This window comes from Peromyscus maniculatus, chromosome 8 (assembly GCF_049852395.1).
Source record: "Peromyscus maniculatus bairdii isolate BWxNUB_F1_BW_parent chromosome 8, HU_Pman_BW_mat_3.1, whole genome shotgun sequence".
Classification (NCBI taxonomy): Eukaryota; Metazoa; Chordata; class Mammalia; order Rodentia; family Cricetidae; genus Peromyscus; species Peromyscus maniculatus.
The window spans coordinates 77,572,501-77,597,095 of record NC_134859.1 but is presented as its reverse complement, the minus strand read 5'-3'; the positions used below and the strand labels follow the sequence as shown (position 1 = coordinate 77,597,095).

The 24,595-nt window shown below is 37.4% G+C and overlaps 1 protein-coding gene across 3 annotated transcripts in view; it reads left to right on the top strand.

The window, feature by feature from the left end:
* Stxbp4 (syntaxin binding protein 4) overlaps positions 1-24,595 on the top strand; it is a 151,890-nt gene that overhangs the window by 25,135 nt on the left and 102,160 nt on the right. For all 3 annotated transcript variants that reach the window (XM_042282601.2, XM_006972012.4, XM_042282602.2), the window contains 6 exons: positions 2,406-2,512; positions 2,679-2,898; positions 4,176-4,254; positions 9,783-9,880; positions 14,781-14,877; positions 17,607-17,698. In XM_042282601.2, the coding sequence (XP_042138535.1) occupies positions 2,457-2,512; positions 2,679-2,898; positions 4,176-4,254; positions 9,783-9,880; positions 14,781-14,877; positions 17,607-17,698 (642 nt within the window). In that variant the 5' untranslated portion in view covers positions 2,406-2,456. The remainder of the gene's footprint in view (positions 1-2,405; positions 2,513-2,678; positions 2,899-4,175; positions 4,255-9,782; positions 9,881-14,780; positions 14,878-17,606; positions 17,699-24,595) is intronic.

Sequence of the window (24,595 nt, the reverse complement as noted above, 5' to 3'; positions counted from 1 at the left end):
TATAATATAATAATAATTGAAACGAACAGTGATGGCAGTTTACAACAGAAGAACTTAAGTGGCCAGGAACACATTATTATTTTGACAAGTACATTGCTGTCAAGTTTGAGAGTGTTCAAACTGAAGTTCAACGTTTAGACATGCCTGGCATTTTGCCTGCCACATGGTGCAGCTGCTCCATAACCTATGAGTGGAAGTGGCCTCGGCATTCCCTCAAGTCATATCAGCACATATATTGCATATTAATCCATCTGGGGCAGAATTCTCTCACTTAAGATACCAGACTCTTACAAAAATGGCTTTGTTTTCATTCACATGCCATAACTTTTAAACAGATTCAGAAATTTGTATGATCAGCTAATATCTTATTCTAAGAGGCAAAGAAAAACACTAACAGCCGCAAATACATGTTTAAAACTAAAAATATGTATACTCACTAGAAACCTGTGACCAGAGGCCTTCTCTCCTCCTCCCAGTACATTCTGCAAAATGTTCCTTTAACACATACCGGTCATGGGAGCTGTATAGCTTGAGAAGAGAATGCAAGAGACTATAGGTCAGTCTAAGCCCTTTTGTCCATCTGGAGTTTTTTAGCCTTTTTCTCTGTATCCCAGCAGTGATTTTCTGTAACAGACATTAGCAGATGTCTATAGTTTAGTTCCTGGGTCCTGGTGAAAGGATGTGCTCTCCCATCTCTTTTTCTCAGTGTTTGTGAAGATCTAGCTAGTAATGGCAGAGCTCACATTCAAATTCAGACCTACCTGAATGCTAACCTCCATGCCAGTCCCTCCAGTGTGGGAGGCTTCTGCTGGTATGTGGACCTGCTTGATCACTGGATTATAGGTCTTGTGCAGACCGCCACAGCTGCCTGAGTTCATGGATGCAGCCGTCTCATCATCTTCACTAGACACTGCTCCGCTCTGATCCTTAGAATATTTCTGCCTCGTCTTCAGCAGTGTTCCTGAGCTGTCCAGGAGGGAGTGGTATAGATGTCCCATCTGTGGCTGAGCACTCTACTGACTCAGGTTAGATTTGAAGTCCAGTAACTTGAATCGTAGAGGTTGTTTCAACACTATCAAAGTAAAATGTTAGTCAGCCTTCTATTACTATACCATGCCCCTGAGTAAGTCAGCTGATGGTCTGTTTGGATTCACACGCTTCTGTTTCAGTCCTTGGTTGATTGGCCCATTGCTTTTGTCCTAAGACAACATACTTTGGCAGGATGTGACAGTGTGAAAATGCTCATCTAATGTCCAAGAAACAAAAGAGAGAAGCCAGGGTCCAAGAATCCTCTTTTTGGCATTGTCTCCAGTGCTTCCAATGCCTCCCACTCACCCCACCTCTAAGAAATTTCACCTGCTTCCAATAATGCCAAGCTGGGGACCAGGCTTCTAGCACACAGGACTTTGGAGGATACTCAGAATTTAATCCTTTGTCTTTTCTGTAGTTATGGAAATAATATTTTCTGTGTTTGTAATAATGAGAAAGTAAAGAACTACCTTAGAATCTGTAAAAGAACAGAACTTCTCAGTTAAATTAAGAGAAAACAAAACAAAACAAAAGCAAATGACTAAGATACTGGCCCAGCAACCACATCAATCTTGTAATTGATAATACTGGGTCATATGTACTTGGGACAGTCATGCACAGGGTCAGGGCTTAACAAAGACAGCCAGTTAAATCAGCATGACATGGCTATGATGCTATATGCACAGCCTATTAGGCCTGGCCACAGGAGGACTAGCAAATTTAATAAAGAGGATGCTTGATTATTAACTGAGATTTGGATAGGACCAGTATAATAAGGTTTCTTAACCTCATTTAAAAAATCAGTGTGCATATTTGTGCGTGTGTGTACATTTTGTATGTGTGTGTGAACATGTATGCATGTTTGTATTGTATGCATATATGAATGTGTATTGTGTGTGCATGTACATGTATATTTATGTCTCTCTGTGTGTAGGTACATGCTGTGTGTCATGTATCACATATCCACTAACCAGAGGAAAGATGCAAGAATGTTCACACTAGGGTGGATGAGTCTCCTATTCTGAAATATTCAGTGTGCAGTGAGTGTTTGGCTTGCTTGATCAGTCAGACTCTTATCAAGCTCATAGTGCTGAGTTTTGAAAACAAGTGTCCTTTCCTGGCATACAGGCCTGTTGCCTACAGTAGGCAGGTTCGTTAGCATGACAGTGTACTAATTGCATGTATAAACTATATAATTTTACCAATGTATATTAGTTAACCAGGCACTATTTCAGCATTTTCTATGGAGATTCTCTAATTTTTTACTCTGTTTATGACATTATTCATAAAAATTAATTACTTTTATTATGTTAATTTTATTAAAAACTATTTTCTTTTTTTTTTTTCATAATTTTCTTTTTGACTTTTCTTTTTAGGATGGACGTTTGAAGCCAGGAGATCAACTTGTCTCAGTAAACAAGGAATCTATGATTGGTGTATCATTTGAAGAAGCAAAAAACATAATTACCAGAGCCAAATTGAGGTAACAATTCCATCCATATGATAGGATGAGTCATTTAGCATATATATGTAAATGTGGTGATTTAGGATATCTTAAAGAAAGGTTTTTACTCTACTAGAAACACTATCTTTGAATTTACTTGATTGCATTTGTTGCATATCCACAAAGTGATGTCTTTTCATGATAGGTCAGAATCTCTTTGGGAGATAGCATTCATCAGACAAAAATCTTACAGTGGCCATCTGGGAAATATTTGCTGTCCATCCTCATTACAAGCTTCAGAAGACTGCGGACTTCAAACCTCAACATTTAATCCTCTTTCCCCTCCCCATGAAACACTGATTCCAAAGACTTCATCCACTCCCAAGACTCAGGGCCCAGTTTTACCTTCTTTTAAAGCAGTTCAGGTAATCTTAAACTCCAGCTTCCTATCCAGTCCATAAATGTTGGTTAAATCTGTATAGAATTGCAATTTCATTAATAATGCTTATTAATAAGTTAGTATTTCCTCGAAAGACTTTTTTCCTTTTTAGATTTTTATGATGTATGCTGTGGAATGATCCTTATGCACTGTAATGATTTGTTACTCAAATTGGTGTAATAAAATGCTGATTGGCCAGTAGCCAGTCAGGAAGTATAGGTGGGGTGAACAAACTAAGGAGATTTCTGAGAAGGAGAAAGGCAGAGAGTGGAGTTGCTAACCAGACACAGAGGAAGCAAGATGAGAATTTCATACTGAGAAAGGTACCAATCCACGAGTTAAACATAAATTAGAATTATGGGTTAATTTAAGTGTAAAAACTAGCTAGTAATAAGCCTGAGCTACTGGCCAAGCACGTATAAGTAATATTAAGCCTATGAATCAATTATTTGGAAAGTGGCTGCTGGGTGTTTAGGAAATGGCAGTCAGGAGAGAAGCTCCCATTTACAAAAACATAGATTTTCAAGCTAATGTATCCTTTCTTTAAAAATTTAATCAGAAAACATCAACATACAACCAGCCATGTTTAATTCTCTGCTTCTACCTATTGGAAGATCAGTACTGGTGTGTGTGTGTGTGTGTGTGTGTGTGTGTTCAATCCTTAGTTTTTTCCCTATGTACTGAGACTAATCCTGACCATCCTATCTATAGAGAGTGTTCCCTCACCCTGTCATGTGTGTCCTGTGAAATAGTTCACTTTACTTATTAGATTCTCACAATATGAGGAATTTATATCCAAATCAATGTAATTGCTTTCAATCTGCTACATTGTCCTATTAAATCACAATTCTAAAGTAGACTCTATATTCTTTAAATTTGTGTTAGGAATAAAATAAGACAAGAAACTTTTAGTCAATAGGATATGTTCCTTAAGAGTAAGTTATGTTCAAGGTAGATGGTGATCAGAAAGACTGTTTTCTGTCATCCCTTAGACTGTCTTTGAAAAAGGCAAGGGACATGGCCTTCTGTTCTGTTCTTCTTAGACACTGGAGAGCTGAAACTGTTATTACTTTCAACTCTGAAATGCCTTCTTTGAAGATGAATATACCAAAACATTAGGAGCTTTATTCTTTTTAGAATATTGCTTTTTAGAATATTGCTTTGATGTCTTTAAACATTCTATTTATGTTAACATGAGCATCTAGTTTGGTCTTTGACCTACTTTAGAAAAAGACACATCATCTCCCTCGTTTTCCTTCACAGACAAAACCTGGCTACAATAAAACAGAACATACTCTAGTTACTTCTTTGGACAACAACCCTACAGATACATCTAATTCAGGTAAATTCACATTTAATTCCTGTCATTTTTTTCTTCAATTACTCTTTCTCAATGATGAATTCATAGTATGACTTTCAATAAGCCTTAAAGAAGAATATATTATGCTTTTCTTTTTCCTTCAGTGAATAAAAGAGCAAAATGAATGTATTGCTTGGTGCTTTCTGTTAAATGTTGACTTTTGTCTGAAATTTATTTGAACACAGAGTTGAAATTTTAAGAAGTACATAATAATAATAAATTTTAAGAATTGTGTTATAATAAATGCCTGTGAAGTTGTAATAGTTAATTGTTGTAATCAAGTAATGAAAGGCTTTTATAGTCAAGATGTGACTTATTGCCCCTTTACTGAAGTACTCATGAGATATACGACTGCACCTTAGAAAAGACAATATAGATGAAACAGAACTGAAGAAAAATGGTTGTTTGTTTTAGAAAATATTGTATGAATATAAATTAGAAAGCACAGACATACTGACTTTGATACTGTTTTGAATTACCCTAAAATGACTTGGTGATTTTTTAAAAAATAAAATACAATCAAAGGTGTCTAAGCTACATATAGAAAAGGATTTTTATCAAACCATAACGTTCTTATTGTCTCAAATATCAAGAAAAAATTCCTCCACTGAAATTAACCCAGAAAGATAAAAAGACAATTTAGAAACTGTATTTAATATAACTAAAAGGCTAACTAACACAATATGCTAAGTTATTATTCAAAGTGAAACCCACATGTATTAATTTTTAATGCCACTATTTTTGCTAAGAATTGCAAAATAAAGAGAACTAGTTTAGATTAGGTGCTACTAGGACATGGACAAACGGTATAGTTTAGTAGATGAGTACCTGCTTACCAGGTATGAAGCCCTGTATTCAGTCCCCAGCACCAAAAAGAAAACAAAGACAAGAAAAGAAAGGAAAGAAAACAGCCACTGTCAGTCTTCACGGGGATTTGTGCTGCGTTCATCATGTTTCCTCTGGTTGGGAGAAGTATTTTCCAATTGGTTAGTAATTTTTAACCAAAATAATATACCTTTTAATTACTGAGCTTTAGTGATTCTTGCAAATACTATTAATTAGTATTTCTTTGACGTAATTAATGTTCAGTCTCTTGATAGACTGTTTTTATTTTAAATTGAGAATTCACATGGAAAGAAGAAGATAGATGAATAAAGCAGGTAATCCAAGATGTAAGGTCAGTCCGAATTGCTCCATGATGAAAGTCTGGGCCCTTTGTTCCTTGATTATACTGTAAAGCCTTAATTATGAAACATGTGTGTAGTAAATTTTCAATTTTTAGAGTAACCAAACTAATTAGTCCCTTTAGCCATTTGTTTAGTGTACATTTGCTAAATGCTACCTAGTTAGCAGTGAACACAGCACAGCAGGAATTCCAGAGAGATTTAGGATCTTTCTGTGAGTTACTTAATGTTATTGTAAAATAAATGATGAGGTTAACATCCTCAATGATGAGATTAACATCCTCATTACTCAAATCAGAAAACATTGAAATAAATATATATTTCTCCATAGATTTGCACATACATATGGATTTTTCTATTGTACACAAGTAATATAAAGACATCTACAAAGTAGACTAAGGAGAGTGTGAGCGGGAAGCTCCAGGAGATATTCAATAAAAACAGCCAGTGATTTGCATTTTGTACAGGAGAACACAGGAGCAACCTGGGAAGTCTTAACCCTTGACCCTGGTTTCTTAGCTCCCTGACCCTGAACCAGTTGCCATAAGGGAAAGTTACAGATTAAAGATCATGCATGTCAAGCACTTAGCATTGTGATTGCTACATGGTATATGCTCAGCACTATTTTTATTATTTATTATATTGCAGAAACGTAAGCGACTATATACTTCAGATAGCATTCCAAAGTAAGAACATGGTTTTAGAGCAGAAGTGAGGGCTTCCTGTGGGTGAGTCAATTTTATGTCTTCCCTTCAACCTCCAAAGCTGGGATACAGCAAAGGACTCATCGTAGTATGAAAAACCTATTAAGAAACTTCAGCTTCCCCAAAATCAGACATTCCCTAAGTCTTAAGGGAAACAGGCAGAAGACCATCCTAATTTAAGGAGGTCCCAAGAGCAGGAGCACAGAGCCCAGAGAGGTGAGATGCTGGAGGCTCTGATGAGAGCACAGATCTGGCAATGGTAAGTAAAGTGAGAATTATACAGTGACCATAAGAAACCATGCTCGATTTTGGAATAAGAAAGTAGTTATTGAGAAATATATTTGAGTAAGTCATTTATAAAATTAAAATATTAACATAGAATATTTTTCTAGGATAGGAATAGCATTAACTCAGATCCACATTTTTATTTCTACATAAATGCAATAGGCAAGATTTACTGGATGGGGTTTTACACAGTACAGGGAGGAGGACCCTCAGAATTATCTCCACATAACTTACACATGGTGTGGTTTCTCTGGTATAAGTCCATCAACATAAGATGTCCCATATCAGATCCTTAATCATCACCATCTAGACTCCTTTAGTCAGTGGGTATTCACATTAGTTAGTTTCTCTTTAGTGGACCAAATACCCGATAAAAGCCACTAAGAGATGACAAGATGACTTGGATTGACGGATCAGAGGGAATAGTCAGCATCATGGTGGGAAAGACATGGCTAAGGAACTCCGTGACTGGGAGCATGCGGCAAAGCTTCTCACATGGTTACCCTATCAGGCTGCAGAGAAGGCTGAAAGCAGAACTGAATGTAAACCATCAAGGCACACACAGCCCTCCTGACTCCCCTCCACAAGCTAGGCCCCACACGCCAAAGCTTCCCTAACTTCTGTAACCTCCCCAAATAATCCCAACAGCTAAGGACCAATTATTCAAATTATGAATCCACAGAGATATTTCACATTCAAACCATTGCAATATTTATTTTAAAAATGTAAACAAGTTTTAATATTAACCTCAACAAAAATATACATAAGATAGCTCTTCTGTTTTCATCTCAGAGTTATTTGCAAGTGTAAAATTGGTTAGAATATTTAAGATCAGCATTATATATGAGTATAACTTGAGATTATCTGTCCATTATATAAATTAGTCTGAGAATTCAGAATTGTTTATTATGGCAGTAAGTTGAATAATAAGCAAGTTTGTGAGTGAACTGCAAATAAATGGAAGCTATTCCTAAGGGAGTAAGAAAGGGTGTTTTTATGTTAGCAGTGTGACAAGACTTCATTCCTTTACACTCGGTTCTTTAAAGCTCAACCAGTGCTGATGGAGCATTTGTGTAAAATTTAAAAATTGTTTTTACAGTGTTGATCATATTCTTACAAAGCATTTCCTTTCTTCTCATCCTAAAAAGAACAGAAATAGAGGATCCCCAGAGAGGAGCAAATGTGAGGTTGAGGGGGAGAGAGAGAGAGAGAGAGAGAGAGAGAGAGTCATTTATGGCTTAAACAACCCTGAGCTGTCCACAGGCACTGATGTTGTGCCCTGCCTCTTCAAGAATGAACCTGAAGTCAGTGTAGAGGAAGGTAGGCAGAAGATATCGAGCTTTGCCAAGGCACGGTGCTTGCTAGTAAACCAAGGGTTGCATAGTTTTACATTACTTCCCCTTTTCTCTTCACACAGTGTCTCTTTTTCAGTTTTTGTAGTTTCCATGGCTTTACTGATTTTTGCCTTTATAGTCCTCATCAAGTATCAGCTTGAGTCTTTGTACTTTGATGAAAATTTGATGATGAAAAATGTGGACTCATAGCAGCACTGGTTTTTCGAGTCACTAGAGAATTAGACCATAGCACTGTGGCCTGGATATGAACCTGGGTCATTCTTTACCTTGTCAGGTCCTGTTTTGGGGGTGAGAATAACAACACCTATGCCATTGTGGTTATTATGAAGATTAATGAACTTCTCAAGTCTAACTCATTCACTATCAGCCTAGAGGTAAAAATAGAACTAACGTTATTTCCACCTTATACCATACCAGATTATTACACTGAATCTGTCAGAAAACAGTAAAAATGTGTGCCTTGGTGTATGTGGCTGTCATGTGTGTCCCCTTCTCACTCCTCTGCCCATTGCTTTCATCTACTCCGTGACACTTTCACACACTTGAATTGAGTCGTTCAAGCCCAGTTAGTTTGGGGCTGAACCACAGATAGGTTGGCTAGAGTTCACCTGAGGTTGGTGGCCCTCAGTTGTAGGTCAGGCCCCAATTTGAAAACAGGTCTCAAGATGCAACCTTCAAGTCGAGAACAGGGCCTCCTTACCTCTTCGCTCTTCCGTTCCATTTCAGCCCATGATAATCTTTGCTACCACACTGCAAGTTCGCTACAGCCTTTCTCTTAATACTTCAAAATAGGGATTTCATCTTTATTAGCCTCATGGCCAACAATTAGATGTCATGATAACAAAAGAGTCTTTCTTGCTGTTACCAGAATTGTAAAAATTCTGTCACACTAAAATCAACCCTTCTCAGGGTTTAATTCCATTTGGAGCTAAAAGTCAGTGACAATTTTTTTTATATATACTCTTAACACCTATAAGCTATATTAAAGATTTTGCATAGAATGTTGAGGATGTGTTAAAGGTTTAGAGGAAGACTCTTTATTTTCATATGTGCTTCTTATGTTCTTAAGAAAGAGAATGCAAATCATTCTGTACTTAGAGACAGATGCTCTGAGAAATTAAAAAAAATTAAAACACTGCATAAAGATGTGACATTTCAAAAAGTTTTTTCTCTTCCTCTTGTTTCTATGTAGAACTAGTAAAATACCATTTAAGAGTGTATTTAGAACAGTGACAACTTAGATAGGAAGGATTGACATAAATTGCAGAAATTTGTCTTTAAAAATGTGGCATATTAAATCGTTTCTCAAGGGCTGGTCTTGGTGGCACCTAATTTCACATTCCTGCAAACACAAAAAAAGCATATCTGCATAATTAAGCTGTATTGAAAACATACAGAGAAATGGATGAGGAGAGTATTTTCTTTAACTCTTAAGAGTCCACTTCTATTGCTAGAAATCCAGTCCTTCTGTAAAATGGAATGGGATTTTTAGCTCAGAAAGTTGCATGTCCACATCGTCCTTTTATGCGTAAGTGTTAGAAGTTACACTTAGAGGGTTTCTAGACTACTGCCACAGTTCCTGTAGTGGTACTCTTTTCCAGTCAAGGAAATATCATGGTCTTTCTGACTTGCTAATATTGTTTCACTTGCTTGAACAGCGAGGGCTTTGCCTTACAGTTACCAGGGCATTGTGGTGAGCAACATAATGGCTAGATATCTGTCTTTTAGGCTAACATTTCCATGAGACTTCATAATGCGTAATTTACTATGCTGTATATTATATCTTTTAGCACTCAAGTAAAGCTGATTTATATGATACATTTTAGACTTACAGGGGAAAAATTCATAAAAACAAAAGTAAGACCTGCCAACTGTTTAACCAGAATTATTTTTGAACAGCAGGAGCCCAGAACACAGCTTGTCAAATGAAAGGTTCTATTCCAATTAGATCTCCAATTAATGTGCACCCTGTTGTCTTCTAGAGATTGCTCCTGCCTGGACTGATGATGATTCTGGACCTCAAGGAAAGAAGATTTCCCTAAATCCTTCTGTTCGCCTGAAGGCAGAGAAACTGGAAATGGTAAATCCCTTAAAATTTCATTTTCTTCACAAGACAGCAGGAAAGAGCTGTGTTGTGGAGCCATTGGTTTCTTGGAGTAGCTTATTTAATTAAATGACTGACAGTTTGGGTTTCAATTATTTAATAACATTTCAATTTGGAAGGTCATACTAGTTCACTAGTGTGAAATACAAATCAAACCTTTGGTTACTAAACTGACATGCAAATGAGTTTCTTTCTCTTTGGCTAGGGTAATGGCTCAGTGGGTGTAGGGCTTGCCATGTAAGCATGAGAAGCTGAGTTCCATCCTCCAGAACTCACATTTTAAAAAGCCAGGCTTGTGGGGAAGCGCAGATAAGCAGATCTCTGGAGTCCACTGGCCAGTTAGTTATACTGGTTGGCTTTTGTGGTGACTTGACACAAGCTGAAGTCATCTGGGAAGAAGGACTCTCGGTTGAAAACAAAACAAAACACAATTGTCTTCCTCAGGTTGGTTTGTAGGCAAGTTTGAAGGGCATTTTCTTGATTAATGATTGATGTGGGAGGGTCCAGCCTACAGTGGGTACTGCTAACCCTCGGCAGTTGGTCCTGGGTTATATAAGAAAGCAGACTGAGCAAGTCATGGACAACAAGCCAGTAAGCAGAACCCCTCCATGGTCTCTGCTTCAGTTCCTGATTCCAGGTTCTCGCCTGGAGTTCCTGTTCTGACTTCTCTCCATGATAGCATTTGACTTGAGGGTTGTAAGCTGAAATAAAGTCTTTCTTCCCAGAGTTGCTTTTGGTCATGGTGTTTACCATAGAAATAGAACCCCTGACTAAGATACCAGCTTAGTCTATTTGGCAAGCTCCAAGCCAGTGTGGAAGGGGACTGAAGAGTAACAGCCAATAATAAATACCCTCTGATGTCCATGCAGAGATGTGTGCCCATACATGTGTTACTCCCCACCAAATATATATATATATATGTGTGTGTGTGTGTGTGTTTTAAAGAAGAAAGTAGTCAGGTCCACATGAAATGTAAAGCTGATGGCAGTGCCCTAGGGGACTAACAGGAAGAGTAAAGCATTGAGCGCATCATGTACAAGAAAACAGAAGACGATTAAAACAAAGAAATTAAAGGTGAAAAGCACTTGAAAATGGATGAAGCTCCTGAGGAGCTAAGAAGAAAACTCTACCACATCTGGATGCAGTGCTAGAACTCGACACCCCGTCTTCCTGTGAGATTTATAGATACTGACTCTCATGTTTGTAGAAGAATATGAAACTGCATAGCTAGAATAAACACATTATAATTAGAATAAACATCATAATTATTCCCAGATCTACCTTTGCTCCAAGTTCCAAGTAGTACCTTCCTCATCACCAATTTAAATCTTCCTGTTGTTTAAATGATGGTCAAATCTACCTCTTTTCCCAGAATTTCCTGACTATGATTGCTTGGGCAAATACTGCCATATTTACATATTTGTAGCACTGACTGCCATGCTGTACTGCCTTCCAATCTCTTTTTGTGTTCTGTTTTATCAGTGAGATTGAATATTTCTTCACCAATTGTACCTACCTGCTTAAGCCCACATTTTTTGCCATCTAGACAAGAACATGGGCCTTTTCTCATGTAACTCATTTCCAGGCATAATTACCCTAACGAAAGACAATTCAACAAGAGGAAACTATGGGTTTTACTTCTCACAGAAGCCTTCAGAAATGAAAACCCAAATAATCCGGGAAATCTGTATACATTTATGATTAGTTTAGAGCAAAGAGTGGCCAGTGTTGTAGGATGACTGGGCAATGGGAATATGATATGACCTAATAGTAATAATAGCGGGAACTTTGAAAGGCTCATTCAGTTAACAGTGTACTATTAGAACAATTTCCAAAAGCATACAATAGATGCAAAATATACAACATGGTAAACTGTGATAAATTTTTAGATACAGATAACTTTTAAACATTGTATAGAGTAAAACTTAATTTGTAAAAAAATATATAATAGTTGTAAGTTTATACACAGGCATCATATTCAGAGGAAAAAAAAAATCTGGAAAACCACACAAATTGGTAATAGTGATTGTCCCCAGAGCAGTAGTTCTCCACATCAGGGTATAATCTTCTTCCTCAGATGACCTTTAGCAATATCTACTGTTTTGGTTGTCAGTAGTGAAGACCAAATCCAGATTCCCAACCAGGACTAAAACTACATCCTAAAACTCTATGTCCTGAAATTTAAATAATATTTCTAACAACTAATAAGTCAATTGTTGCTAGCAAACATACAAAATGTGTCTCATTTTCTTGTAACTAGAGGAATTCAAACTAACATATTTCTGATATCATGACAAAGTGAAGATGTGAAAACAACAAATTCTGTTTAGAATGTAAGAAGGTAAGATTGTTTCTATGTTGCTGGCATATTTAATGAGTACCCATATTCAAAGAACAATAGAGCAGTAGTAAAGATGACACTGCCTGTGGCTCAGCACCTCCTCTTACATGCATTACGGTAGAAAAATTTACATGCATCTATAAAAGAGGACATGTGTTGGGCCCCATAAGGCCCAGGCATGAGGCCCAGCATAACTTCCTGAGCCTAGCTTGAGTTTGATGCCTGACCTGGGACATGACTTCCGCATACTAGTGACTCAGCACTACCCAACCTAGAATCGCCTCTGCCTAGTAACTGCTGAGATGGCATCATCTCAGTGGCCCGATGTCCTCACCCTTTCCTCCCCTCACCCCAACCTATATAAGTTCACTCCTGATGCAATAAAGCGAGTTCCTGCTTTGACAAGACTTCTGGCCCAGTGTGCTTCTCTCCGGTGGAATGGGGGGTCTGGGCCGTCCGACTCTCACCATCCCTCTCATCCCCAGGGAGAGAACTGCTGGACCGGTCCTGCCTCTGCCCTACCTGTTGGTCAGACTGACAGACATGTATAGTGTTTTGTAATAAAAATGGTGAAGTAATTATAAATGTCTATCAATCAGAGAATGGATAATAAATGAAATACCACAAAAAAAGTAAACTATGTAGGTAGGCAATACTGAACAACTGCAAAATCATTAAGTTAAGATAAAATAAAAAAAAATTGTAGTGATCCTTTTAGGTTACATCGTTTGAGTAAAATTTTAAATACACAAATTAAAGTGGACCTTATTTAGGGGACATGTACTTGCATACTAAGTAATAATGAAGAATGGACAAGAAGAATGTAATGACCTTAGGCTAGCATTTACTCTGAAGATCCGTAGAGGAAGCTTTCAACTCAATCTCTAGCCTTATTTCTTGAAAATATGTGTAGATTTTAAACAAATATCATTAAATATTTTAAGACAGCCAAGTACTTAGATGTTCTTTGTATTCTTTTAAAAAAATATTTGTAACTTTTTTCAAGATGAAAAGAATACACAAATGCTAAAAATCTTTCTTGAATGTATGTAAACAGTACTTTTGGCTTTGATAGGGTAGATGGATGGTTCTAAACCAACCTTAAAAACACTTAAAGAATCTTTTCTTGTCCTCAGCCTTCTTTCTGTTTCCTCCATTGTGCCCAGTCAAATTGTGTGCCTATATGTAAATGCTTTTAGTGATAGTGTGTCCTCTGTGCACTTGTATTAAGTAAAACATTGTACTTACTAAGATTATTTGTACATTATTCTCACCCCAAAGACCATAAACTTTTTAAGAATAGAGATTGTATGTTATTTGTCAATATCATTGTGCAGAGGTATGTGCCTGACAAATAATAAGTACCAAATGAGTATTTGGTTCAAGAATTGGTGACTATTTGAACATATTCCAAATAGTGAAGATATCTGTCAGTATCTTCTCCTTTAACAAATTTTGTTTAGCTTTAATGTGACTGACATTGTATGCACTCTTGCTAGAATCCAATGATAGGGCACCCAGACAGTTTTTATACATTAAAATTAGTTTGGAGTATATATAACTAGAGAATCCCAGGTAGCATTGGAAACTTAATGTTCTTACCATAAAGAAGTCCAGAAGAAAATAACCAGGGAGAAGCCAAGAGGCTCCAAGTGTCAGGGACCCACATCCCAGCCATTCAGATAGACCACCTCTTCTATCATTGTTGAGGTTCCTGGTAGACCGCCTATTCCACCATCATTGCTGAGGTTCCTTGTGACTCAAGATACCTGATCACTTCTCTTTCCCTTCTCCCTTTTTCTTAAGGTGAAAGGGAGAACCGCTTTCTCTACTTTTGTTAGGAGACTTCCTGCATGCTCTCCAGCACCTCGCTGTTGTCTAGCACGTACATAGCCCAGGACCTCATCAAAGGGCAAAGTGGGCTGCAAAGGTCTTTTAGCTGGAAATTATGGTTGCTTCTATTTAAGGCTAAAGATCATAGAAAAGACAGTAGAGTACAAGAAGGAGTATCTACACATTTTATTTTAAAGACAGAAGTTATTTACCGAAAGAGAAGAGCCTTCTGGAGAAATGGGTGTCAGAGAAAACTTTTCTTTATTTTGTTTGTTATATGTAACCCTAAACTAGCCAAAATTAAGAATATTTTCCATTTAACACAATTCTATCAACTTCATTTCTATCCTCAAGATAACAGCTGAATATTTTTCGAGTGTTATCTATAAACTTGACTTCAGTAAAAATTTTTCTGTTATATTTCTTCTGCAAAAGTCACATAAACTAGAAAATAATTTTATTTTTGGTCCTACAGCCGTGTTTGTAAATATGGCATTAGTCAAGATATTTGCTGTGGGGGTGGGGCATGGCAGACTTGAGAAGGTAATCGTTTATAGGTAGTTAATCTACAGTCAGCAGACTTTCCATGGGATCTAATTCTGGTCACGGTTCCCCCTGGTGATTTATAAAATATAGTTCTAGTGAAATGTTTTACCCTTTAGAGGTTTGAAAATTGCTTCTCATAAGACCATTTCCTTTCAGGCTCTCAATTACCTCGGTATTCAGCCAACAAAGGAACAACATGAAGCCCTGAGACAGCAAGTCCAGGCTGACTCAAAGGGGACAGTGTCTTTTGGAGGTAATGTCTTCAGTGCATCATGTTGTATTATCACAGACAGTTGGTGAAAGTTATTGTGACCCATTTTCATTAAGAGAGCTTGTTCCTCAGAGGGAGAATGAAAACTCACACCATGCTACTTGCAAATTCCTTAACAGGTACTTTAAACACAGCTATTGATACTAACCTGGCTGGATCAGCAAAAGAGAGACCTGTATCAGGATCCATTAGTTCTAAATATCATTAGTTGATCACGTTCTTTTTCCATGTTTTATTTACTGCATAAACATTGCTTTAATAATAACAAAAGAAATTAGTGCAAAATATACAAATTTTAATTTCACTACTAATTACATCTACTTCCTTTGCTTTCAACTAGTGGAATAGGAAGTTTTTATTGTACTGAGTAATTATTCTTAGAGATGGCATAATGCTCCAAGGTTTTATACACTTGGGATATTGATGGTTTCTCAGTAGCTATTATTACAAATCTATATTTATTACAGCTTTTATAAATCTGCATTTATACTTTCAAATGTAGCAATTTCTTCTCTTTTGTAATAGGATAACCTCCACAATGGTTTGGAATTTCAATATCTATCACTAAGTTATTTTCCAAAAACTGTTTCCTATTTGTATATTCTACTATTTGAATGTAATGTCTAGCATTTGTTCTATAATACACATAATACATGCTACATTGTATCATTTTAAAACATCTCTATTAAAATAAAGAAATTCACTTTTTATATTTGAAATGAGGAAAAACATATTTGGGGTCCCATCTCCTCTTGAAAATCACCCCCAGATAATAGTAATAGGAAATAGAAATATACATACCACTATAACAACAACAACAACAACAACAAAAAATACAACTTGTAAGGACAGAAGAGGGGTGCAGAGAAAGCAGTACCTACATTAGTGTGCAGAGGCCGGTGAAGCCCAGGCATCTGAAGATGGAGGACTACATGCTGGGCAAGCTAGCATGGAGTACCAGTATGACTCTAGGCTGGTTTCGTCTGACATTGAAATCAGAGTTCTTAGAAATGCTGATATGGACATTTATCCATGCTGCCTTTTCACTTTCTCAAGCAGTGGAGCACCTATTACTTCCTTAAACTGTAGCACAAATCTTAAAAGGTCTTATTAATAAAATCAAACCCAGAGCCAGGTATTGGGGTGAATGCTAAATTATCAGAGAACCAGAACAACCCACAGCTATCTCACCTCGCCAATTCCTCAGCTGATCCTGTTTCCTCAGTCTGGAAGCCTCTGAGTCCTCATCTAAATGGGTTTCAGCTGAACTGCTGCTAAAAGCCTGACTAGCCTACTTCCTGGTCCTCATGCCTTATATACCTTTCTGCTTCCTGCCATCACTTCCTGGGATTAAAGGCGTGAGTCACCATGCCTGGCTGTTTCCAGTGTGGCTTTGAACTCTCAGAGATCCGGATGGATCTCTGCCTTCAGAATGCTAGGATTAAAGGTGTGTGTGCCACCATTTTCTGGCCTCTGTATCTAGTGGCTGTTCTGTTCTCTGACCCCAGATAACTTTATTAGGGTGCACAATATTTTGGGTAACACAATATCACCACATTAAACTTCCTGGGAGAAGTGCATATTTCATTGATAAATTAAACCAGAGACATTGTGAAACTATACTTGTTAGCAGCAAGGGAATTGGGGGTTGTCTGTGGTGAGTCATTGCTCAAAACATGTACCCAGATGCTCACTGACATTTGCATCCGTGTTTATAATCATAGCAGGGGATTTAAGGCGTGTCTCTGAGGAATCTAAACAAAAATGCCAGCAGACCACCAGATTGTTTGCCTATAGTAAAATAATCCTTCCAGTTGACAAGGCAAGTTATGCACACATAATTTCCAGCCAACTTTTTTTAGTGTCTTACTAATTGTTAAATAAAAACTCAAAATCAAGAGTTTGTGGACATTTGATAAGATGACATAAAATATGGAGCCCAAAAGTATCAGATAAACAGAAAAAAGAAAAGAAAAAAATGGTGCGAGCAGAAGATAACTTTAGATAAACTAATTAATATCCTTAGGAAAACAAAAATAGATGATGCACCCATGAAGTTTAAGCAGAAATGGGTAAGGTCAGAACAGAGAACATTTATAAGGATCCTTTGAATTACAATGTAATAGCTACAGTTAAAACTTACTAAGGATACATAGGTGAGTGGACATCACAGTGTCTTTATGTTATGGATTGCTCTGATGCTCAGCTTGACAAGTGGCCTTGATAAGTTGAAGAAAGCCTGTCTTCAGCCCTAATTTGCTCATCTGTAGAGTAGAAGGAGGACCTGCCTCAAAGGAGGTGAAGAATGGTGTGAGGATGATACCTAAGCACATACAGCTGTTACATAAACTGGCTGTTGCTATTATGAAGCCTTAGATTCTTTAACCCTGAAAAGCCATGTCATAATATTGCCTTTTTTCCCCAGAAAGCATTGTATGCGTAATGTGAGAATTAGAGAATTAGATGTCTGTGATATGTGTTTGCTTTATTGTTTCTTAACTGAATTATGTGACAAAGCTAACGGAAGTGTGATAAAAAATGGCTTCTCTATTATTTAAATTTATATTTACCTGTCACTTTGGTCAATACTATTTTAGGATAATTTGTGTATGTTAATCTGAAGTTCATAATGTTAACTTCCCAGAGAAGAAAGTAATATTTGTTTAGATGAAAACGAATACTATTTTCTTATCAAAATTTGTTAATTTTAGATTTTGTCCAGGTTGCCAGAAATTTGTTTTGTTTGCAGTTGGATGAAGTAAATGTTGGTGTCCATGAAATCTCCAGCATCTTGGACTCACAGGTAGAATCAGCTCTCTATGTTTTATATTTTATTCGAACGTAGGGCACAAGTCTTGAATGTTGGGGTCGTATGTGATGCCCTTTCTCCAGTTTCCACTGGCTTTTAATTTCTTAAATTATTTAGTTATTACTCATGTGGATGTGTAGAACGGAGCTTGGGTCTCTAGTACTCACATAGAAGTAGGACTTGAGCACCCCTAATCACATCCCTCAGTAGGCAGACAGGATCTCTAGGACTTGCTGGCCAATTGAGCTGAGTTGATGAATGCCCGGTTTGATGAGAGACCTGATCTCAAAAACAATGGTGGAGAACAGTTTGGAAATATACTTGATGTCAGCCTCTTATTCCATGTGCACACACATGCATGTGTGCATATATGTGTACACAGGTTCACAAGATATAAATACAAAAATTCTAAGAACAGTACACATTCTTTGAAAAAATATGTAAAACTATAGATTAATCAGAAGTTTTTTGTCTCCTCTTTTCTCAGGCCCCTGTGCTATGTTCCACCCCTCAGTTCTGCAGCATTGACAGCCTGCCATGTAAAGAGGCATGCATTATCATTAGCTAGCAACACATAGTCATGTGTGTGCCCATTCTAATCTGTCTGGAATCATCATCATATATGTACAGAAAAGTGCCTGTAAGTGCATAGCCTGTTATGTATTACAATCTGAACTATTCCAATGAGACATAATGTTAAGGACGTACATTACTAAACCCACAGCTGCTCTCCTCCATGTGTGTTCCCTTTCAGTTACTTGTGACAATCCCCTGCTCAGAAGTCAGGGCAGCCACACTTGGGCTTTCTAAAATAAAATAGTTTTGCCAGCTCTTATGTCTTAGTAAGATAGAATTGTGAAGCTCATTCACTTCATCAGTCATTTACTCGACAGAACTTTGAAATTTACCTCGTCAAATCTTTTAGTCCTTTCTGTTGTGGATTGTTGGTATTTATTGTTTAAGGGAAACATTCAGCCCAAATATATGCTATATGTAGTTTACATATCTCATTAACCCAGAATGTGTTCTTGTTTATGGATGTGTAACTTCTTGTCCTTATTCCACTATTGCTTAGCAACCTGTCCTTCCCTGATTCTCCTGTTGACTTGAAATGCAAACTTGAAGATGTAGTAAATAACTAACTATATGTAGATGTGTTCTTTGTCCCACTCTCTGTTCTGTTCATTTATTTCTCTCCTAGTACATTATTTTTTAGTTACTTAATACTGGGTTCATATTAGTGAGCCAAGAATTTTGTTATTAGCTTCTTACTTTTGATCTGAAAATGATGTTTTAAATGATTTTGCCATGATATCAAATAAGTTATAACATAGCATTGAATTTATAGAATGATTTGGTTATTAACTTAGTATAACTTACTTTCCCTTATTTATGTCTTTGTTCTTGTTTTGAATGGCAAAGAATATGACATGTTTCATATACATCTCAAATATTTCTATCAGATTAATTGCCAAATATAGTATACTTTGTGATATTATTATAAAAATAATTTTTATTTTTCATTACAAGTTTTAATTTTACATGTCATGAGAATATACTGTTAGATGTGTATGTTATATGTGTACAAATATTGAGTGTCTGCCTCTTTACAATACTTTCTTGTGTTTTCCTAACCTAACTCAATGGTATATTATCCTCATGTTTTTTGGTTTCCAGTAATAACACTTTTGTAACACTTTACAATACATCGAATAGAATCCAAACGCACTAGTTTTTGGTACCTATAATTGTTCTTTTAAATTTATACATCACTACTTTATACTCAGAAATTGGTCCATTTTATCTGTTAGCTCTTCCATTCTCTACTCTATACACCTTGACTGATACCCTGGTAATAACTTTATATTTAGAAGTCTTATATTTTCTATTTTAGTTCAAGTTTATAAATAAGAAAATTCCCTTGTCTTTTCCTCTGAAAATGTGCACACCAACCCACTTTTCATAATTATATTTAGAGCTCGAACTGTAATAGTGCATTTTTTTGTTACTATAATGAACTGCCTAAAGCTGGTTAGGTTAAGAAGTTTCTTTAGCTGCCAGCTCTATCATCACAGATCAAAGTCCAAGATTGGAGAGGATCTGTGAAGGGACCTCGGGTGCGGGGGTGGGGAGGTCTCTAGGCAGATGGCATCACAAAGGAAGGAGCCCTCATGAGAATAAGTGATCACATTTTGAAAACCAAAAAGCAGTGACCTTTCACTAGGCTTCACCTCCTGAAAACCCTCCATCTTATTATTGCACCCTCAGGACCATGTCTCCAAAACATGAATCCTTTAAGAATGAACCACATTCAAACCTTAGTCTGATTGCTTTGAAATAATAGGTCTTATTGATAGGGAGCTTCAATACTGGTATTAGTTATGTTTCTAGAAATACACAGTGTAGCTGCATGACTAATTTATTGGTAAAAATAAATCTGATCCTCTCATTTAAATATTACTCATGCCACATTTTTTAAACATTTCATACCCCCTTTTTAATAAATAATTTATTTTACCACTGATCATTTTACTCATCACAGTCACCCCAAAACCTAGCTGCTCAGTTACTCTAAGGAGAGTACCTGGCTTTCTCAGAATGAAGGCACAGAGTTATTAGAAGGAATCCTGTGGCATTTAGCCAAAACTGAACTGTAGAGCCCTCTTTGCTTCTGCAGATGTGGGTCTTGTGCACTTAGCTACGGAACATTCCAGGCAGATCTGTCTCTTACTGCTGCCAGGTTGATGTGCCCATTTCTCGAGCGAAGGCAGTGCTAGTTCATGATGTGCCAGTAATGTAGGGGCCTGTATGAGCATGCAGAGCTTTTGGAGCAGCTGCAAAGCAATGCACATGCTCTGATGAGTAATTTGTTTCCTTCTTAGCACCAGGATTTTAGGGCAGATAAAGAGTGTAGTCAATCTGCAGTACTTTGAAAGCAAAAGCACCACACTGATGGCAGTTGTGCAAGATGCTCTGTGTGCCAGGATTTCCTGTTGAGGCTGTAGATCAAAATGTTGTGCAATAGTCATTATTAATTTATGAAATTCTATTTGTTGCCTTCTGCTTATCATCACACAGAAGGTTTTATTGTCAAGTGTAAGCTTTTCTTTTTTCTCCAATTGAATCCATAATAAGAATACAGTTTCCATCAAAGTAACATGTACAATGAAAGAAGTCTCTCAAAGCACACACTGAATTCTCATTTAATATTATTGAATTCTATTTCATTAAAAATTTCATCTTGCAATTCATGAGGGGATAAAATATCACAATTTTAAAAGCACTATAAAAGTCACTGCTTGTTAAGTAGCTCACCAAAAACAAATAAAAACCAAGTTACTGTTTCATATTGTAAGTCCCACAAGTATTTAAGTTCAAGAACAGTGGAATGCCTACTCTGAAACAGTTAGTCTGTGGTAGGTGATGTTGACAACCTGTGAAGGTGGGGAAATTCCATTATGCCCCCCCCCCAGCAGCCTTAGTTTCACAATAATAGGGTCAAGTTTATAATTACTTTATGTGGGATGCCTGTGTTCTCCTTTTGTGGGTGATAAAGATGGTTGATGCATTTCTTCCCTTTTTGTGTGAAAAGCAGAGAGAAGAGTTTTAGTCAAAGGTGGCACATTAGGAAGAACACATAAAGGGGTCTAGTGATTCCCAGGTCCATCTTCCAGGTGTTAGAATGAGCTTCTGATTTGAATAGAGCAAGAATTGAATCGTGGCCAGGAGGTATAAATAGTTCAGTAGTCCTGGTCAATGCCTGAGCCTGCCCATCTGTGCCTGAGCTGTAGTACTACATAGTGGTCCTTGGACATCATCGACCTGGGAGACTGGTTGCTATAAGAGAATCTCCACCAGAGCACAGGCTCTGTATTTCAGATAGTTGTTGTCATTCTGGGGTGGTGTGTCCTGTACGTTCATTGTTGCTTGGGAGTAGATTTAATCCATTGTCCCTGGGCTGTAAGGAATTTTAAAAGGAAAGGTTAAGGAAATGACTTGTCTCTGTACCTTCAGCCTTGAAGGAAGATAAACTAGTTTAGGTAGGCAAAGTCAAAAAGGCATCTGAGCTGAAGTAGTAGATGCAGAATGAAATGGAATAAAGAATGAAAGACATATATACGCTTAAGCCTAAAAGTGGGAATATTACCAAGGGATATAGAGTCCTCTTTTCAGGTTCTTAGTCTCATAGCTAAAAGAATTTTAAAATGGACTCAGAAACTAAGCTCAAGGTCAATCTCACTGGCCTCTGAGAGGGAAAACACAGAGCAAGTGTATTGGTGGAAGTATTAAGGCAACTCCACGTAGTTAAAAGGGGAGTTTATTTTGTGGGGTTACTTACAAGTGAAGGGATAGGTTACAGGGTCCAGGAGAGGTGAAGTGCAGTCCAGTGGTGTTCTCTGGATCTCAGATCTTAAGGGCTCCTGTCTCGGCCCTGCCTTGTAGGCATGACAGTTACCAGAAACCTCAATGCGGGGGTAGTACTTCCAGGTCAAAGCTGGAACAGCTACCCACTACACAAGTGAGTTGCAGGTCTCAGCTGCCATAGGGAGAGAGATGGGTAATAGAAGGCCAAAATGCCTTGACCTTCCATTAGCTAGAGCAATAAGACAGCAAAAAAACTATCAAAGAGATAGCAATTAGAAAGGAAGAAATCAAACGTCCGCTATTTGCAGACGATATGATAGAATAAATAAGTGACCCCCAAAATTCTACTAGGGAACTCCTACAGCTGATAAACTCCTTCAGCAATGTGTCAGGATACAAGATTAACTCACAAAAATCAGTAGCCCTCCTATATACAAATGATAAATGGGCTGAGAAAGAAATCAGAGAAACATCACCCTTTATTAATAGCCACAAATAATATAAAATACCTTGGGGTAACTCTAGCTAAGCAAGGAAGGACATGTATGATAAGAACTTTAAGTCTCTGAAGAAAGAAATTGAAGAAAATATGAGAAAATGGAAAGATCTCCCATGCTTATGGATAGATAGGATTAACATAGTAAAAGTGGCAATCTTACAAAAAGCAATCTACAGATTCAATGCAATCCCCATCAAAATCCCAACACAATTTTTCACAGACGTGGAAAGGACAATACTCAACTTCATAAGGAAAAACAAAAAGCCCAATATAGCTAAAACAATAAAGCAACCTTTAGAGGCATCATGATCCCTGACCTCAAGCTCTACTATAGAGCTATAGTAATAAAAACAGCTTGGTACTGGCATAAAAACCAACATGTGGACCAATGGAATCAAATTGAAGATCCTGACAGTAATTTGCACACCTATGAACACCTGATTTTTTACAAAGAAGCCAAAACTGTACATTGGAGAAAAGAAAGTATCCTCAACAAATGGTGCCAGCATAACTGGATGTCAACATGTAGAAGATTGTAAGTAGATACGTATCTGTCACCGTGCACAAAACTCAAGTTCAAGTGGATCAAAGACCTCAACATAAATCCAGCTACACTGAACTTGATAAACAAGAAAGTAGGAAGTAGTCTTGAATGCATTGGTACAGGAGACCACTTCCTAAGTATAACACCAGTATCACAGACACTGAGAGCAACAATTAATTAATGGGACCGCCTAAAACCGAGAAGCTTTTGTAGGGCAAAGGACATGGTCAATAAGACAAAACGACAGCCTACAGAGTGGGAAAAGATCTTCACCAACCCCACATCTGACAGAGAGCTGATCTCTAAAATTTCTAAAGAATTCAAGAAACTAGACATCAAAATGCTGAACAATCCAATTGAAAAATGGGCTACAGAGCTAAACAGAGAATACTCAACAGAAGAATCTTAAATGGCTGAAAGACATTTAAGGAACTGCTCAACATCCTTAGTCATCAGGGAAATGCAAATCAAAACAACTCTGAGATACCATCTTACACCTGTCAGAATGGCTATGATCAAAAACACTGATGATAGTTTATGTTGGAGAGGATGCAAAGCAAGGGGAACACTCCTCCACTGTTGGTGGGAGTACAAACTTGTACAGCCAGTTTGGAAATCAGTATGGTGGTTTCTCAGAAAATTGGGAATCAATCTACCTGATTTTGTTCATCTGGGGCACTGACTATATTTTCTGATGCATCATCATCCAAAAGTTGGGTTTTTGGATTCTGGTGGGGGCATTGGTAAATACAAATGCTATCAGATAGATTAACAAAAAGTCAAAATGATGGATCCTGGGTTCACAAATTCATTTATGTGTCAGAAGTCATGTAAGATAAAGATAACCTGTTCTGAGAAGATCTCCTTCAGTTGTCTTCCTGTGTCCCTCCAAACAACAGTATAGAGTAGGAGACACAGGATCCCTGATGCAAGGTCTTTGTTACAAATAAAACAATGTAAAGATGGATTCAGAAGGAAAGTTGAGGACCTTTCTAGTAGAGTTCAGAGAAAGCAACAGAGCAGGCCAACTGGAGATTTGGCAGCTTCCAGAGGGAAGTGAGTAAGAGGATGAGGAAGCTAATGCTTTCTGAGTTAGAGTCAGGACAGCAGAGAGGCTAAGTGGAGGTCTATGATTGCTGTCCTGGGGAAGAAGTCATCAAAAGCGGATGTTACTAGTGTTAGGGCAAGAAGGACTAGGATTTATGTCATACCAAGGAAGGGAAGGAGAAAAGAACAGAAAATGTTGCAGGGAATTTCTGCTGGCAACTATGTCCTAGTTTGTTGTTTCTTAATCCATTGTTTTATTTTTATTAGTTTCATTTGTTTTGGGGATTTTTTGATAAGCTCTCATGTTGCTCAAGCAGGCCTCAAATTCAGTATGTAGCCTAAGCTAGCCATGAGTTCCTGTTCATCCTGGCTTTACCCTCGAGTGCTTGGATTACAGGCATGCACTACCACATCCAACTTCCTTTTAATATCTATA